The 18,130-nt window shown below is 49.1% G+C and overlaps 1 protein-coding gene across 2 annotated transcripts in view; it reads right to left on the bottom strand.

Annotated features, from left to right (window-relative positions):
- The window catches only part of MYH14 (myosin heavy chain 14), an 87,947-nt gene that overhangs the window by 31,645 nt on the left and 38,172 nt on the right, over nucleotides 1-18,130 (bottom strand). For both annotated transcript variants that reach the window (XM_061139883.1, XM_061139884.1), the window contains 10 exons: nucleotides 15,286-15,381; nucleotides 13,012-13,130; nucleotides 11,667-11,819; nucleotides 11,325-11,498; nucleotides 10,789-10,962; nucleotides 9,226-9,340; nucleotides 5,239-5,426; nucleotides 2,748-2,869; nucleotides 562-631; nucleotides 262-422 (listed from right to left, as the gene is read on the bottom strand). In XM_061139883.1, the coding sequence (XP_060995866.1) occupies nucleotides 262-422; nucleotides 562-631; nucleotides 2,748-2,869; nucleotides 5,239-5,426; nucleotides 9,226-9,340; nucleotides 10,789-10,962; nucleotides 11,325-11,498; nucleotides 11,667-11,819; nucleotides 13,012-13,130; nucleotides 15,286-15,381 (1,372 nt within the window). The remainder of the gene's footprint in view (nucleotides 1-261; nucleotides 423-561; nucleotides 632-2,747; nucleotides 2,870-5,238; nucleotides 5,427-9,225; nucleotides 9,341-10,788; nucleotides 10,963-11,324; nucleotides 11,499-11,666; nucleotides 11,820-13,011; nucleotides 13,131-15,285; nucleotides 15,382-18,130) is intronic.

Below are 18,130 nucleotides of genomic sequence, written 5' to 3'. Positions count from 1 at the left end.
GTGGTCCCAGCATCACTCAGGAGCCTCAGGGACTGTAGAACCAAGAAGCCTAGGTGTCTAGTGGTTCCATCCTTTTGTTTCTCAGCCCTTCTACCATCCCAGAGGCCCTGCCATCTGAAGCCAGCTGGTCAACTCCTTCCTACAGCACCTCTGGGGACATCTGGTCAACCCCTCCCTGAACCAGCCTCTGGGGACATCTGATCAACCCTCCCTGAATCAGTCTTGGCCAATGTGACCCCAAGAGATAGTGTGGAGCCCTACTTGCGAGCCAGGTATCCCCGGGCAGCTGCCTGGAAGGACACGATGATATCTGTGACCTTCAGGTCCCGCTCTTCTTCTAGCTGGGCCAGAACGCCTGCCCGGAAGAAGATCTTGCTTTGTCCCACGCGGTAGAGGTTGGGGTCCAATTCTAGGGCCTGGATCTGTGGGGGTGGGGGAGGGGTTATGAGGAGGAGGGGTGAGGAGAGGGGAGGTTTCCAGCTCAACCTCCACCGCTTGAGACCATGCAGACACACACACACACACACACACACACACACTTGCACTCCACCTCTCACTCACCATCTTCTCACAGGCCTGCTTCCCATCCATAAAGCCCTTGGGGATGGCATTGGGCGTCAGGATCTCATACCTGCAATGGAGGGAGAGGGCTGGGGTAGGGTGAAGAGTAACAGCAAGCTGTCCCCATGGCCAGGCACTGGGCTCAGAGGGACAAACAGCTATAACAACAACGACAACAGGAACAGTCAGAGAAAGAAACATTCCAATATCACCAAGGGTCGCTCACCAGACTGAGAGCATTGATATCACCAAGAGCAATGTCATCAATAAAAGCGCCCCTCCTGGGATACACCACGTGCTGATTACAAGTGTTTAATTACACCAACACCAAAGGAAATTGGGGCTTCCCAGGTGGCACTTATGGTAAAGAACTCCCCTGCCAATGCAGAAGACTAAGAGACCTGGTTTGATCCCTGTGCTGGGAAGATCCCCTGGAGGAGGAAAGGGCAACCCACTCCAGTATTCTTGCCTGGAGAATCCCATGGACAGAGGAGGCTGGTGGGCTACAGTCCATGGGGTTGCAAAGAGTTGGATGCAACTGAAGCGACTTAGCACGCATGCAAACATGCACGCATTCGTGCATAGGTCATTGAGATGTAAAAGGTGTGTCTTGGAAGTGTAAGAATAATAACAAACGGGGGCTGATGTTTTTGAACTTTTTATGTGTCAGGTCCTCAGTTAAGTGCCTTACAGCTGTTTCTTTCACATTTCTCTGTGCAAATCCGAACTTGTGTCCATTTCATTAAACACATACGTGTCCATCCTCAGAGCCTTTCCCCTGCTGTGCCCTCTCCCTGGATCATGACATTTCATTAAAAACAATGGATATGATATATACAACATACACACATACATATACATCATACGCATGATGTATTAATGTCATATATTCATATGCCATATTTTTTAACTGGTGATTGGGAAATGTGTGTGTGTGCACCTGCGTGTATCAGAGTTTCTCAGTCACCAAGGATCCTGTTAAAATGCAGATCCTGATTCAGTAAGTCTGGGTAGGGGCCCCAAAATATGCATGTCTAATAAGCTACTGGGTGATACTGATGCTGCTGATCCAGGGACCACACTTTGCGCAGGAACTTGCAGACCTGAGCTGTCCAATGTACTGCTGTTGGCCACATGCAACTGCTGGGCTCTGCAAACATGGTTGGGGCAACTGCGGACCTGCATTTGTGATTGCATTTCATTTTAATTAAACGAAACTTAAATTTAAAAACTGAAGCAGTACAAAATATTTTTCTTTTCAACACAATTTCATTGCCTTAATAGGAGTATATTTCCCTTTGGCCACTGGAAATTTTGTGTCCAAACTGAGATGTGCTATGGGTGGAAGACATACACTGAATCTCAAAGATTCAGTAAGAAACAAAATAATGCACAATGTCTCACTACTAAATTTTTATGTTGATTACATGTTGTGTGGGTGCTCAGTCGTGTCTGACTCCTGTGACCCCATGGACTGTATGTAGCCTGCCAGGCTCCTCTGTCCATGGAATTTCCCAGGCAAGATTACCTGATTGGATTGCCATTTCCTTCTCCAGATTACATGTTAAAATGATCTAATATTTTGGCTGTATTGGATTACATAAACTCTCTTGTTATCATTAATTCCCCCTGTTTCTTTTCATTTTTAAAAATATGGCTAATAGGAAACTTTTAAATTGTATATGGGGCTCTCATTCTCTAGCGAATGATTCTGCTACATACAGCTTGTGTGAAGCATAATTTTTGTTTTAATATTTACTGTATATATACATCCACATAAATATCATATACATAATATATTAATATCATGTATTAATGTGCTGTAGTTTCTGTTGGTGATTGAGAAATGTGTTTATCAGAGTTTCTCAATCACCAGGGATCTTATATGTTGATATTTTCTGTTCTCTCTTGCTCGACTTCCTTTTTATAAGAAATGGTTGTTGCGATTGCAACGTAGTGCTCTATGCGCTTTCTCTTGGGGAGCCCACTGAAGGGGACGTTGCTCTCCCACAACACAGAAAGCTGAGACTCAGCAACCAAAGGCACTCGCCCAGAGGCCCCGCCCCTCCCCTCGCCCCGAGGCCACACCCCCGCCCCGCCCAGAAGTAGTGGCACGGGAGAGAGGAGCTTTGGATGCAGATACTGTGGCTTCCAAACCGGGCCCCACCCCACCCCATGCCGCTCACCGCTGCCGGAACTCCTGGAAGAGGATGCGGTTGGGAAAGCCCTGGCGACAGATGCGGATGCCCTCCAGGACGCCGTTACAGCGCAGCTGGTCCAGCACCAGCCGGGGGTCCAGCTTCCCCGCCTGCGGAGAGCAGCAACAGACGCGCGAGGTCAGCGGCCGCCACACGGGGGCGCCACTCACCGGCCGGCAGCCGGCAGGGGAATGCAGGTGGGCAGGTCGAAAACAGTAGGTAATTTCATCTGGTTCAACCTATAATTTTGGGCTTCCCAAGTGGCCCTAGTGGTAAAGAACCCGCCTCCCAGTGCAGGTAGATGTAACAGACGCGGCTTTGCTCCTTGGGTCGGGAAGATTCCCTGGAGAAGTAAATGGCAACCCATTCCAGTATTCTTGCCTAGAGAACCCCATGGACTCTCAGCCTGGCAGGCTACAGTCCATGGGGTCGCAAGAGTCAGACATGACTTAGCAACTGAACCACCAACCTATAATTTACTGAGCACCTACTATGTGCCAGGCAGACATGCCTGCCCCCGGGGAAGCTCACTGTCCACTGCAAGAGACTGACAATAAGTGAGGTCAAGACATCACTGCTGCTGCTGCTAAGTCGCTTCAGTTGTGTCTGACTCTGAGTGACCCATAGACGGCAGCCCACCAGGCTTCTCTGTCCCTGGGATTCTCTAGGCAAGAATACCGGAGTGGGTTGCCATTTCCTTCTCCACAAGACATCACTGATAAACGTCAAAAGTAAATGACTGACAGCATTACGTGGCAAAGAGCAGAGTAGAGGGGAAGGAGCGCAAGAGGACTGAATTTGCATAGTGTAGTCTAGGAAGGTGAACAAAGCACGTGCATTATTATTTTGGGTAGTTAACTTTCAAGGACTTCCCTGTTGCTCCAGTGGCTGAGATTCAGGGCTCCCAATGGCGGGGGGGGGCATAGTCTGATCACTGCTGGCAGAACTAGATCCCACATGCCGTCACTAAGACCCAGTGCACCCAAATAAATATATAAATATTGTTGTTGCTATTTGTTTAGTTGCCAAGCCATGTCTGACTCCTTTGTGACCTCACGGACTGTAGCCCACCAGGCTCCTCTGTCCATGGGACTTCCCAGCAAGAATACTGGAGTGGGTTGCCAGTTCCTTCTCCGGGGGATCTTCCCGATGAGGGATGGAACCCTCGTCTCCTGCATTGGCAGGCAGATTCTTTACCACTGAGCCACCAAGGAAACCCAGGAAGCATTCACCTCCTCCAGGGAGCCCTCCCCAATTTCACTGTATCCCTACTACCTGGCACTCAGTAAAAATCTAAACACTACAAAAATTATGCATTCTAAAACACAACTCTTGCCTTGCCCAGGCCCCTAGAGTAGTCAACACAATAACCAGTTTTTTTTATGGAACCTCTAGATCAACCAACCTCAGCTACAACTGGAATCCCCCTGGAGTGACACCTTGATACCATTGAGCACACCAAACAGCCACATCTTAGACTCTAAGCGCCATTTTCCACTTAAAAGGACCAGGGCTCTATGGAGAAGCGGCTGAGTCTGTGTATGCCATATTTCATCAAATATAAGGCACCCTCAATTATAAAACACACTGCTATTTTATATATCACCAAGAAAGAAAAACTCCTGTCAATTACACTCTGATAGGTCATTGATTGTTAAGCCACATTCCAACTTCAGAGGGGCTTCCCAGGTGGCACAGGGGTAAAGAATCCTCTTGCCAATGCAGGAAATGCAAGAGATGTGGGTCTGATCCCTGGGTTGCAAAGATCCCCTGGAGTAGGAACTGGCAACCCACCCCAGAATTCTTGCCTGGAGAATCCCTTGGACAGAGGAGCCGGGCGGGCTATAGTCCATAGGGTGCAAAGAGTTAAACAACTGAGCAACTAACACACGCACAGTATTTACAGAGATCGGAGACGCACACAGAGCCACCTCCCCAATAACTGCAGCTCCTACCTTCTGAGGACAGTATGAGCCCCAAGCACCTAATTTTGTAGTTTCATCTTCTCTTATGTTGACCCTTCTCTACAGGGTCAGTTCTCTGATTTTCCCAACTAAAAAACTTATTGATAGCCTGGGAGGCCAGGCATGGTCTCCCGACACCTCTCCCCAGCTCCAGTGGCCTTTTTTCTATCCCTTGCACATTTCATACTCCCACCAACTACTAGGTTTTTGCACAAGCAGCTCTCTGTTTGAGATACCATTTATCCTTCCAAGCTCAGACCTCACCTCCTCCAGGGAGCCCTCCTTGATTTCACAGCATCCCTACCACCTGGCATTTAGTAGGTGCTCGATAAAATGGAAGCCCCATGAATGAATGAATTTTCCTAACAGGGCCATGAGCCTGGGAGGGAAAGCAACATACTCAGGTCACACAGTCAGAAGTGAGCCTGGGACCAGACACAGCTGCAACCAAATTCAGTGACTGGGATTTTTCCTCCCTCCAGAGCCATCTTCTCTCCCCGGGCTGGATCACTCACCCTCTTCTCGTGGTTGGGAATGATACAGCGGACGAAGCTGGGGTTGGTGTTGCTGAGTGTGGCCATGAGGCGGCTCAGGGACTCCTTGTAGAGCTGTCCCACTGTCCGGAACATGCCCCGGCGAGGGCGGCCACCAGGTGGGCCGTCCCCAAGGCTGTTCACTTGCTCCAGCCCCACAATGCCCTCCACTGTGGGAGAAAGAATAAAGTCAGGGGTCAGTTTTAGGGGACTGAATTGGCCGAAGTCAAGGATCTCATTATTTATAAGACCTGATACTTTACATATGAACCATCTCTCATAGACTAGCAAGGCAGGTATTATCAGCCCATTGCGCTGATGTGCAAACTGAGGCTCAGAAAGCTGGAAAACTGTGCCCAAGGCCACACAGTTTAGGATCTGAAGACCCAGGATCTGAACCAAAGTGGTGTGAATCCTCTCAAACCCTGACCCTTCTTCTCCATTTTCCTTATCAACAAATGATGATGATGATAGCAAATGCTTCCTTAGCACTGACTCTCTGCCAGGTTCTGCTCAAAGCACTTGACATACATCGGCTTGTTTATAAGCCTATAAGAGTCATCCCCATTTTACAGATGAGGAAACTGAGGTACCGAGAAGGAAAAGGGTGATAACCACAGGTGCATTTTTAGGAACTTAAAACAGTGTCATGTTAAAAATGCAGTGAAAGGTGGCTTTATTATCATATTTAAAATAAGGCCAAAAAATAAAAAAGAAATTTTAAAAAAGGAAAGAAAAAACAAACAACACCAACTGCCTCCACAGTCACCATTTTCCCAGAAAGGCCTGATTTCATGGTAACTTTGTCTTTTTAAAAAAATATTTATTTATTTATTTGGCTGGCCAAGTCTTACTTGTCACATATGGGATCTAGTTTCCTGACCAGAGATCAAACCCAGGGCCCTTGTACTGGAAGCATGGCACCTTTGCCACTGGTGCATCAGGAAAGTTCCGTAACTTTGTTTTATTATTTGATGGTGTCACTTCAACTAGTGAGCAATAGCCACTCCTTTGTCACAAATTCAATGTATGAAATCACGTGCAGTTCCAGGACCTGCAGCTGGGGCAGAATCTGATGGCCTGCAATCCCCAATCGTGAGGGTTATGGAATCAACTAGATAATTCTCCCAGAAAGCAGAGCTTGGTGAACAGTGGGGGTTCAGATATGACATTTTTCCTCCCCAGGTCTAAGTCTCCCTACCCCCACCGCCATGCCCCTAGTTATTATCGAAATGACAGGTAAGAGGGGAGGCTCTGGGTTCAAATCCCAACTCGGCCCCTTACTGGCTATGTAACCTCAGACAGGTGACTTAACCTCTCTGGGCTTCCACATCCTCACCTATAACAGGGGTAAGAGCACTAACACCTGACTGGGTGTTTGGAGGATTCCATGTGTTAATAATAGTAAAAGGGCTCAGCACATAGTATATGCTGGCTTAATGCCAGCTGACAGAGGGGTGGCCAAAAGATTCGTTCGGATTTTTGTACACTATTACAAAAAACCCTGAATGAACTTAATACCATCATAATTGTTTGTATGTTTACATGCGGTTTAGTTCAAAGAAGGCCTTGTGCTGCTATGAAGAATCTGGAAACTGCTGAGGGAGCCGACAAGAGGGGGAAAAAGAAGAGGGGGAGATCTCTGGGTGGAAAGGAAAGGGGATAGACATTCAAAACAGGTTCCCGGTCCGAAGGACCCACCCTCCTCGTCCAGGAAATCTCACCCGTTGACGCACAGCAACACCCACCCCCTGATGGAGAAATGGCAGAGCCGTGCCTCCCTGAAGATCCTGGGGGCGACGGTGGGAAGGAGCCAAGGAAAGAGAACTGCTGCAAGCCCCCGTGTTCTGGGGGGTGAGGACAGATGGGGGGAGAGGCAGGGAGATGGGGTGGGAGATGCGAAGGGGAGCAGCATGAGAGGACAGAGAAGGTGGCAGGAAGGAAAAAGAAGAGAGGGTTATTAGTCAACAGCACACAGCAAAGCAGGAGGAGGGGAAACCTGACTTTGGCCATTAATTTTTTTTTCCTTTTGGCCACACTGTGCGGCATATGGGATCTTAGTTCTCCGACCAGGAATTGAACCTGAGCCCCTGCATTGGAAGGGCAGAGTCTTAACCACTGGACCATGAACTTTTAAGCCAGGGAGACTGTCCTGTTCACATTTATGTTGACTAGTGAGGGCACCAATGTTGGTTGAAAGGATAAATGTCCTCTGAGAATTTAATGCCCAGGGTTGGGGGCGGGGAGAAAACCTCTCTCCCTAGAGGTTGGGTCTGTATCTGTTTTTACTAGGTACCCCCTTTTTGCCCTGGCTGCCAGGAAGCTCAGGACTAAGCCAAGGTTCCCACCCAGCTTGTTGCGTTTGCCTCTCTGAAGAGAGCAGGTCTCATTGGTCTCCTCCCCTGAGCTGCCGAGGGTGCGGGGTACCCAATGCTGGGCTGTCAGGATGCCAGAAAGCAAAGCCGACTCTGGACTCAGGGCAGCTGGAGTAAAGACTGATGCAGAAATGGCCCCAATTCCCCATCCCACTCTGGGACTGGCTGCTTCTCAAACCTGGGCTGATCTTAAGACTTGCTTTGTTTGGGAGAACTGTGGAGGAGACAATACTGTGCTGGATTTCAGACTAGGACAATCAAGAGGCTTTACCACTTCTACTTTCTCTCTTGGAGCCTTTGAGAGCCAAGCATATATGGGGTAGAGCATGTGAGGGGTTAGGGGGAACATCATGTGGCCATGAATAGGGCATGAATTTTAAGAAGTTGAGAGGGGAGATTTTCAGTCTGAAGGAGATGTTTCTCGGCAGAACCTGGTTCTGTTGCATGTGTGTGCATGCTAAGTCTCTCAGTTGTGTCTGACTCTTTGCAACCCCATGGACTGTAGCCCACTAGGCTCCTCTGTCCATGGGATTCTCCAGGCAAGAATACTGGAGTGGGTTGCCATTTCCTCCTCCAGGTGATCTTCCTGACCCAGGTATCAAACCTGTGTCTTTTATGTCTCCTGCATTGGCAGGTGGGTTCTTTACCACTAACGCCACCTGGGAAGTCCTTCTGGTTCTGTTACTGAAACTCAAATACTGCTTTTCAAATCTTCTTGTATAAACGGCATGAGATACTGTCTAAAATCAGCTGACTGTATCAAGATGCCCTATGCCATTTTGCTCTGAGTCTGTTTTGGAACGACTCTTCTTGATTATTTTGTTCTCTTGTCTAATTGCATGGGCTGACATTTCCACTACTATGCTTTTCACTTCAATAAAAGATTAAGACAATTGACAGATTCTGGAAACCTGGAATCAGGGGAAACAGAGATGCTGGTTTTGCTAGTTTTATAAATCATCTCTCAAACTTCCTCTAAGGATCAGGGACAAGCATGGACATAGCGTTTCTATCTGCCGCCTAGGAGTGTCCATCTGAAAAGACTGATGGCCAAACTCACATGGGTCTTGTTGGAGCAGGAAACCAAAACTATCTCTTGGTTTTTGCTCCTCCCTTCTTCCCTGAAGGGAAAGCAAAGTCTGAAAGTTGACTAACATGTAAAGCATCACTTATCTTAGTTCTCTTGTTATTTATTCCTTTTCATTCAAATCTCTTGATGTTTTTTTGCCGGGTGGGGGGTGGGTGGGGCGATGGACACATGACATCCACAGTTAACTTCATAGCTTCCTTTTGACTATTCACATGCTCACTTATTTTGCTGGCCTGATTGCATAAACTACTATCACCAAAACAGTATTTCACAGCAGTGTTGTCAGGGAGCATCCTTGTCTCATTTCTGATTAAGCTGGGTGTTTTATCAGTGAGTGCGAAGCTAGTTTGAAATATTGATCCCTCAGTTACTAACTGGAAACACTATTGTGAGGCTGTCGGTCCTGGTACCAGTTCTGTATCTGAGTTCAGAACTCAGCCTCTGAAACAAAACTGAAGGGGTGCGCAGAGCTCCAGGGACAGGCCGGGGGAAGCGGGTCCTCACCGTCTTTCCAGATCTCCGCCGTCAGCCGGTCTGTGCTCTGGTGGAGCAGGGCTGCGACGTTGTCATTCAGGGGGTCCATGTTTTTCATCAGCCACTCGTTGGCCTTGTAGTCGACCTGAATGAGATCGGGCAGAGGAGGGTGGTGGGGGAGTGGACTGAGGCTCTTCGGATTTCCCAAGGAGCCTCCCAGAAGCTGAAAAACCCCAGATTGGCGGTGGGACGGGGTGCGGGGTGCGGGGGCCGCGCTCACCGCTCACGAGCGCGCTGGCGCCACCTTGTGTCTCTCTCCCGGACTTCACCCACCCGCCGCCTGGCTCCCCTCCCTTACTCTGCCCGCGCCTCCATGACCTCATCCACTATCATCACTTCTTATTTTCTCAGCCACACTCCTCCTCAAACGTGCAAGCTCCTTTCCACCTCAGGATTTTGACGCCTGCCGTTCCCGCCTCCTGTGACTCGCCCCCCCACCCCCGTGGATTTTCACAGGGCCGACTCCTTCCTGGGAGAGTCACAATCTTGGACCATCAGGAGTCCCTGCTGTGCCCTCCTTCCCCCACCCTCGGGGTGGCTGCCAGAGGCCAGGGTCTGAGTCTGAGTGAGTGCAGCACAGCCCTGGGCCTGCGGGAAATCTCAGAAAATGTGTGGGAAACAACAGTTCTAGGACAGGACACACGGGTCTCCTGCCGGCCAGCCCTGGGGTATGTGGTTTCCGCCCCCGTCCACTCAACCTTACTCATCATTTAGACCAGGGGTTGCCAGATAGCCCCGGTCCACAGGCCAAATTCAGCCTGCCACCTCCTTTTGTAAATAAAGTTTTATTGGAATACAGCCTTCATTTATGTGTGAACTCGTGGCTGCTTTTGTGCTATGATGGCAGAACTGAGCAGTTGTGCCAGAGACTGTCTGTTCCCCAAAGCTGAAATGAGTGACAGAAAATGTTTGCTGGCCCTTTCGTTATTTATTCGGCTGCACCGGGTCTTAGTTGTGGCATGTGGGATCTAGTTCCCCGACCAGGGAACAAACCCCGGCCCCCTGAATTGCCACTGGACCACCAGGGAAGTCTCTGATCTTTGATTTAGAGCTCGATCAAGCATCACTCTCCTCTGTGAGACCTTCCTTGGCTTTCCTCCTCTGGACTTTGATACTCTCTGTAGCTGCCTCTGTTAAGGCACTCATCAGCCTTTTATCCCAATGGTCTTTATTAGTCTTCCTCCCAGAGAAGGAACTTTGTGAGGACAGAATCATGTCTGACATGGGTCCCCAACTTTGCTCAGCACAGGGCTGCACACACAAAAGGCATACATTGGCCAAATGAGTGAATAAAATACACCTAACTCTCTACCTGGTGAACTCCTATTCATCCCTCAAAACCTACTGCAAATACCCCCACCTTGAGGAAGGCTTTGCTGACTTCATCAGATAGAGTCCTCGCTCCTGGCCCCTGGCCTGACGGGGACTTTTCCGGTGGACACCAGGTGGCCCCTGCCTTCCCCTTGCATCCTCCCTGCATCCTCACTCCCACCCGCGTGCCTCAAGGCTGCCCCACCACTCCCTGTTCCCTACCTTGCCTGCATAATGCAGGACACTGAAGTCGGCCTGATCCCGCAGGTGCCTTGGCCTCTGGAACTTGGGGTGGCCGCCCTGCTCCTGGGCCACCTTCTCCACAAAGGACTTGTCCGTGGCCTTTGGGAACCAGCACTCCTCATCCAGCAGAGCCAGGAGTCCGGGGGGGTTGGCCTGACCGTAGACAGAGCAGGGAGAAGCGTTAAGTCCAATCCCCCAAAACTGGACAGTTAGGTTGCTGCTAATTTTTAGCTCTTGTGCCACTTGGGACCTACTAGCCAACAGGAGAACCACCATCACAGTTCTAGCTGTCAATCAGCCCTCGATTCGAGCCGGCCGGTGGTAGGAACGTTCTGGGTTCCAATCATCTAGCGGTCACACGTTTTCCCCATTTAACTGATGGAAAAGCCCAAGGCTGGGAGGGAGGGAGGGGCTGGACCAAAGCGACACGGAAGGCAGAGGACACGGAAGGCAGAGGAGATGCGGGTGAACCGCCGGGTGACGGCGGGGTGTGGCGGGAGGAGCCGTGCGCTCACCGGCCGCTCGATGAGGTCGATGCAGGGCTGCAGGTCGAGGCCGAAGTCGAGGAAGGTCCAGGGGATGCCCTCGCGTTGGTACTCCTCTTGCTCCAGCACGAACATCGTGTGGTTGAATAGCTGCTGCAGCTTCTCATTGGTGTAATTGATACAGAGCTGCTCGAAGGAGTTCAGCTGCGGGGGGTGGGGACGCATGAGAGAGAGGGGCGGGACCCAGAGGGGGGTACAGAGACCCAGGGAGAGGGGGAGGGGGACCAGAGAGAGGGAGACAGGGACCCAGAGAAGGGGAGCCAGGCCAGCGTGGGAGCCCTCCCGGCCTCCCGCCAGACACATAGAGCTGACCTGGAAGATCTCAAAGCCCGCGATGTCCAGGATGCCCAGGAAGGAGGCGCCCTGCCGGGGGCTGCGGTCCAGGGCTCGGTTGAGACGCAGCACTAGCCAGCGGAAGAGACGCTCGTAGGTGGCCTTGGCCAGCGCCTCCAGCGCAAAGTCAGCCTGCGGGGCGGGGCGCACAGTGAGGACCCCGCCTGCCCATCAGCGCCCCGGTCCGTCCCCCTGGGGCTGGCGAGGAGACCCTGGTTGCAGAAGCCGTCCCATTGTGGTTCATCGAGAGTGATGACATTAACACTGGTGGACCGTTACTGAAGGCCTACTGTGTGCCGGGCCCTGTATGAGGTGCTTGGGGGCTCGTTAGTTCATGAATCCTCCACCCAACTCTTGAACCAATTTCCACTGTAGAACAGGTAAGAGAGTGGGATCTGGGGCCTGACACCAAGGTTGGAATCCTAGCTCTGCCATTTAGAGGCTGTGTGACCTGAGGCATGTGAATAAAGCTCTCTGTGACTCAGCTTCTTCATCCACTCTTTCACTGAGCGTGGAACCTGGGTCAGAGTGACACTCAGTCTCCTATCCCCCACTGCGCCTAGGACCTCGAGTGCCCAGCACTCGTATTCGAGGGTCAGGCAGAGGCCTCTACCCCAGAATTGGATTCTGAAAAGAGCTGGTCCATGTTCACTTCTCCCCACCCCCACTGCATCACCTGTGTATGTTCTGCTATCATCACTTGCCTAGGCTATGACAGTGGCCTCTTCCTGTCTCTCTGCTTCCACCAGTGCCCCCTAGAGCCAATTCTCCACATAATAGACAAGGGAATTTTTATAAAAGACAAACTGAATCAAGTTGGTCCCCAGCTTACATCCTCACTGACCTACTAAAGCACTTTGAATAAAACTCACCTCCTTACTGTAGCCCTTAAGACCTTGGATAATCTGTCCCCTTCTAACCTCTCTGGCTGCAGCTTCTATCACCCTCTCCCCAGCTCTCTAGCCTCACTGATCTCCTTACTTGTTCCACCTTCAGGGCCTTTACACATGCTATTCCCTTTGTCTTAAACCATCCAAGCCTCAATTCAAATGTCACCTCCTCCGAGAAGGCTTTCTTGACGACCCCAACCCCCTCCTGCATAGAAAGCATCCCCGTCTCTTCTATTATCTGATTCCTTACTACCCTGAGCTCCCTGAAGGCATGGTCCTTGTTTCCATGACTGCCTTTATGCTAGCACCTAGACCAGAGTCGGTAATTGAACAGATATTCAGCCAAAGTTTGCTGAGTGAGTGAGAAAGAACAGGCATAGGCTGCTTAAAAATCCAGGACCCTCCCTGCACCCACTGCCCCCAGCCTCGCCCACCTGTTCCTTGGTCTGTGCTTTCTGCACGTAGTCCCGGCCAACTTTGATGCGGGGGGTGAGCAGGGCGCGGGAGAAATCCGTCACCCCCAGGCCCAGGAGGCGGCAGAGCTTCTGTGCAGCTGAGGGCAAGACGCACAAGATGGGGTCAGCACTGGGAGGTGGGGACAGCGAGGAGTGGGGGAGAGGGTGCGACCCCACAGCTGTTGGTGGGACCCCAGCCTTTCCCGCTAGAGGCATTAGGGGTCCTAAAAGTGTGTGTTCTCTGGCCTACCAATTCTCCTCCTGGGACCCCAAGTTGGCAAAAATAAACCAGAGGTGAGTAAAGACTGGACTAAGAGGATGCTCATCACAGTGTTGCTTATGATCGAGAAAACCAGGAAACAGCCTGCATGCCCAATGTTGGGGATTGGTTAGAGCCAGGGTCCACCCATTTGAACGAGTGTTCTGCAGTCACTAAATATTATTATTATACATAATTATTTAATAAGTAAGTAAATGATAATTATAAATTATTACATGGTACACTTAAGCCATGTACATTTCATGATATGTATGTTTCACTTCAAGTTCAAGAAGGAATTGTAAACAAATGTTGGACGCCAGTAAGTGGTACCCATGCTGAAGGGTCTTTATCAGTATCTGCAACTTTGAAATGTGCCAGGAAAAAAAGACAAGTGAGCAGAGGATGGAAAGATAGTCAATGAGGCAAATGTGGTAAAATGTCAATGGTAAAATCTCGGTGGTGGATCCAAATACTTGGTATAAAATTCTTTGAACTTTTCTGTATGTTGGAAGGTGTCTTAATAAAATGTTGGGGGGACAGCTCTTGGCATAACAATTCATTGAGGTGGCCAAACCCAAAAGAAATCTTTAAAAATTCATTGATCTTCCTTATTTTGTAGGAAAAATAATTGCCAAAATGTTAACGGCTCTTTTGGCAGAAGATGGAGGCAGGACTGTGCGGGCAGGTGTGTTTCTTCTTTCGCCTCTGAATTAAAATGATCGTTAAGAAGTGTTTCGAAGCTTCTATCACTTGCATCATGGGAAGTTAGCTACTACAAATACTCAGCACCAGCAAAAAGGAAAAACACCTAGGAGGAGTTTTTCAGCAGTGGTTATTTCTGAGAGGTGATGAAGATTTAAATCTGTCTCTCTCTGCAACTGCAATTTCTAATTCATCTGCAGTGATTTTCCCTTACACAAGAATATTTTAAAATGAAAAAAAAAACAAACAAACAAACCCAGCACAGAGTACTACGCTGCCAGTAACAGGATGGCCTAACAGGGTTTTAAGCCCTCCGTGTGTACTTTTTTTTAAGATTTTTTTTAATGTGGACCATTTTAAAAGTCTTTGTTGACCCCAGTTTGTAAACCAAATGAATGAATGAGTTCATACTGAACACCTGCTGGGTGTCTGAACCCACCAGATGTCACAGAAATAGCTCAGATCAATGACACGGTCAGAGATGATCCTTCTGGACTTCCCTAGTGGTCCAGTGGTTAGGACTCTGAGCTTCCACTGCAAGGGGTGCAGGTTTGATCCCTGGTTCAGAATGAAGATCCTGAATATTGCATGGTTCCGCATTGATATTGATATAGATCCCCCGACCACCAAAAAAAAAAGAGAGAGAGAGGGATGCCCATTTCTTCATATGCCCTGTGTTGTAAACCTTTTGAAAATGAGCCCATAGGGTTTCATGATCAGGACAGCAAGCTCTTCCCATCCTGAGGGGAAGGGGGTGTCAAGCACGATTCCATTTCTGTGATAATTATCTCCTCATTGATACAGACATAGAACAAAACCCAGAGAGAGCTGCCCCAAAATGTGAGCAGTAATTATGGGTAATTTCCCTGCCTTTATCCTTCGCTGTCTTGCCAGAGTTTCTTCCCCATCCAGATTGTATTATTTTATCATAATAATGAAGCAGAGCTATTTTCATTTGGATAAAAAGAAAAAGGAAAAAAAATGAGTATCAACTATACTTCTGCTTTTGAAAGGCAAAAAAAAAAAAGCAAAGCACAGAGGCGAGGAGGAGACATGCCCAGGGCTCACTGGGCTCACCCTGGGAGGGGCTGAGATGATGGGGGACCCTGCTCACCCCCTCTCTGGCACACTGGTGTTGTTCACATTTTCAGCAGAGCTCACACTCTGTATAATCAGGTAAAGAGTGGAAGGTGTTTTCTCAGTAAAGATTCAGCCAAGGGCAGGAAATCAGGGCGGGCCTGGGGGAGGCAGGTCTGTATGACGGTGGGCAGCAGGCCAGGGGGCGGTACCTGTGTTGTCGGGCATGGAGGCTTGGTCGGTGTTCCGTTCTCTCTTCAGGACGATGTTGCCAAACTGGAGAACAGCCGAGACCATCCGCAGCATGGCTAGGGGGCAGCAGAGAGCGAGGTCACGACACGTGGCCCAAGGTGTGAACTAGCCCCTTAGAAGCCTACCTGAGACGAGGACCTACTGCACAGCCCAGGGAACTAGACTCAGTCTCCTGTAATAACCTATCGTGGAAAAGAATCTGAAAAAGGATATATATACGTATAACTGAATCACTTTGCTGTACATCTGAAACTAACACATAATACATCAGCTATACTTCAACACCTCAATTACAAAAATAAACTTTTAAAAAGAAATCTAGCTTAAAACCCTATGTCAAATTACACCACCACCTGACTCCAGGCACGTCTTAAAATACCTGAATGGATAAATGAATTCTGTATTTTATAGACACGCATCCATCATGCTAAGTCGCTTCAGTCATGTCCCAGTCTTTGCGACCCTATGGACCTTCTGTCCATGGGATTCTCCAGGCAAGAATGCTGGAGTGGGTTGCCATTCCCTTCTCCAGGAGATTTTATATACGAGGTTTGCTTTATTGCCATTTGGTGTCTGCTCATATCTGTTTCGGGCTTCCCCTGGCCCAGTGGTAAAGAATCCACCTGTAATGCAGGAACCACAGGAGACACAGGTTTGATCCCTAGGTCAGGAAGATCCTCTGGAGGCGGACACAGCAACCCACTCCAGTGTTCTTGCCTGGAGAACCCCATGGACAGTGGAGCCTGGCGGGCTATGCACACATGTCCATTTTATAAAGTGATGTGTATAAGATTTAAATATAAAAAACTATATATATATATATATATCACTCTGGTGTACAGCAGAAATTAACACAACATTGTAAATCAACTATATTTCAATAAAAATTTTTAAAAGGCCACCTTATCTGATGTATAGCATTGATTCACATTGAACTCACAACTAACATTCACGATAACTGGAACCTGAAGGGAGCTTTTCTTACACACCTATTTTCTCTATACCCAGCATCACAGTCTTCTTGCTCCTAGGGACACCAGATGGCATTAAGCACTATGCTTGGAGGAGCATTTCAAACAGTGAAATCGCCAAACAAAAAGCATCCCCAAAGTGAAAAACGTGGCACCCAGTAGGTTGCAGAAAGGATACTGGTTTGCAGTATGAGCTAGAACAAGAAAGCGGAATGCAGCCCCTGGAACTTCGGTTGGGTGCTCCCTGGGCAGCTCAAAGCTTTCACTCCTCTATGAATGACGCCAAGAACCACACAAACACAAGGACTGTTGGCTTGGGGGTTACAAATAACTGTTGTGTGTAGCTGATTTCTCCAACTCAGATGCTGTAAAAGATGGATTGTATTTGCACGTCTGTGCAGAGGAGCCTGGCCAGCTACGGTCCATGGGGTCACCCAAGAGTTGGACACAACTGAAGCGATTTAGCACGCAGACACCAAAGGGGCTAGACATCTCGCCCTAAGTGGGCAATGCTGCCCCCTAGAGGACACCCTGGGAACGTGCAGGGGTTGGTTGGCACAGGGATGGGCACCACCCCAGCAACATATTGGGGTGTTTCTGGACATCAGAGACTGCGCGGGTGGGCACCAGATGCAGCCCATCTGTATCACGAGATGTCCACATCCCGAGTGATTCTGAAACATCCCAGTGGACATTCGTGTCTATGAATAATGGTTTCAGATGCTCTGAGACTAATCCGAGCTGTTTTACATACACACGAAAATGTCTGGTGTTTGGTTTTAACAGAGGGTAGTCACTGTGGGATCCAAAGGAACGCAGGTCTTGATTTTGTTCAGAACTGGATCTAGATTTGGTCAGGACTTCCCTAGTGGTCCAGTGGTTAAGACTCCTGCTTCCAATGCAAGGGGTCTGGGTTCAACCCCTGTGTTGGGGAACTACGGTCCCACACGCTGCCGAGCAGCTGAGCCCTTGCACCACGACCAGAGGGTCCGGCGGCACAATGAAGGGTCCACGTGACTCAAAGGTCCCAAGTGCTTCAGCTGAGACCTAATGCAGCCAAATAAATAATTTTTTTTTTAAGAAAAAGAAAGTGCACAGACTGTTTGTCTGTTTGTTCCAAATTTAAGAGCAGGCAGAATAATCTGTTCCAAATTCAAGAGGGCAAGAGGAGAAGCGGGTGACAGAGGATGAGCTGATTGGATGGCATTGCTGACTCAATGGACATGAGTTCGAGCAAACTCAGAGAGATGGTGAAGGACGGGGAAGCCTGATGTGTTGCAGTCCACGGGGTCGTAAAGAGTCGGACATGGCTGAGCAACTGAACAATGACAACAAAATAACTCTATGCTGTTAGACGCCAGGTTACGGGGGTTTCTGGCGACCGGAAGGAGCTTGCGGGGACTTCGAGGTGCTGGTCATACGGGGTGTCACTTGCAGAAATTTTCCCAAGCTGGGTGCTTCAAGCTCACTTTTTGGTGTCTGTGCTACATAAGCTTCTGCACAAAGTTTACTCAGGAAAAGGGCGTGGTGGGAGGTGGAGAGAGCAGGGAACTCTTCTGGGAGACCTGTGCCAAAAACACGTAACCCGAATCTAATCAAGAGAAGGTGCACCCACACTGAGAAAACAACCAGCCTGTAATCTCCCAAAGTGTCAAGGTCACAAAAGATAGAGAAAAATTCAGGACCCATTCCAGACGGATAAAGAGTAAAGTGTGATGGCTAGATGCAACATGTGTGATCCTGGACTGGGGAAGTGTGTGTTTGTGTAACAAAAAAAATTTTTTTTTTTTTTTTTTTGCTATAAAAGACATTCCTGGGGAAATTGGCATAAGGT

This window comes from Dama dama, chromosome 4 (genome assembly GCF_033118175.1).
Source record: "Dama dama isolate Ldn47 chromosome 4, ASM3311817v1, whole genome shotgun sequence".
Lineage (NCBI taxonomy): Eukaryota > Metazoa > Chordata > Mammalia > Artiodactyla > Cervidae > Dama > Dama dama.
This window is presented reverse-complemented; position numbering and strand designations above follow the sequence as displayed.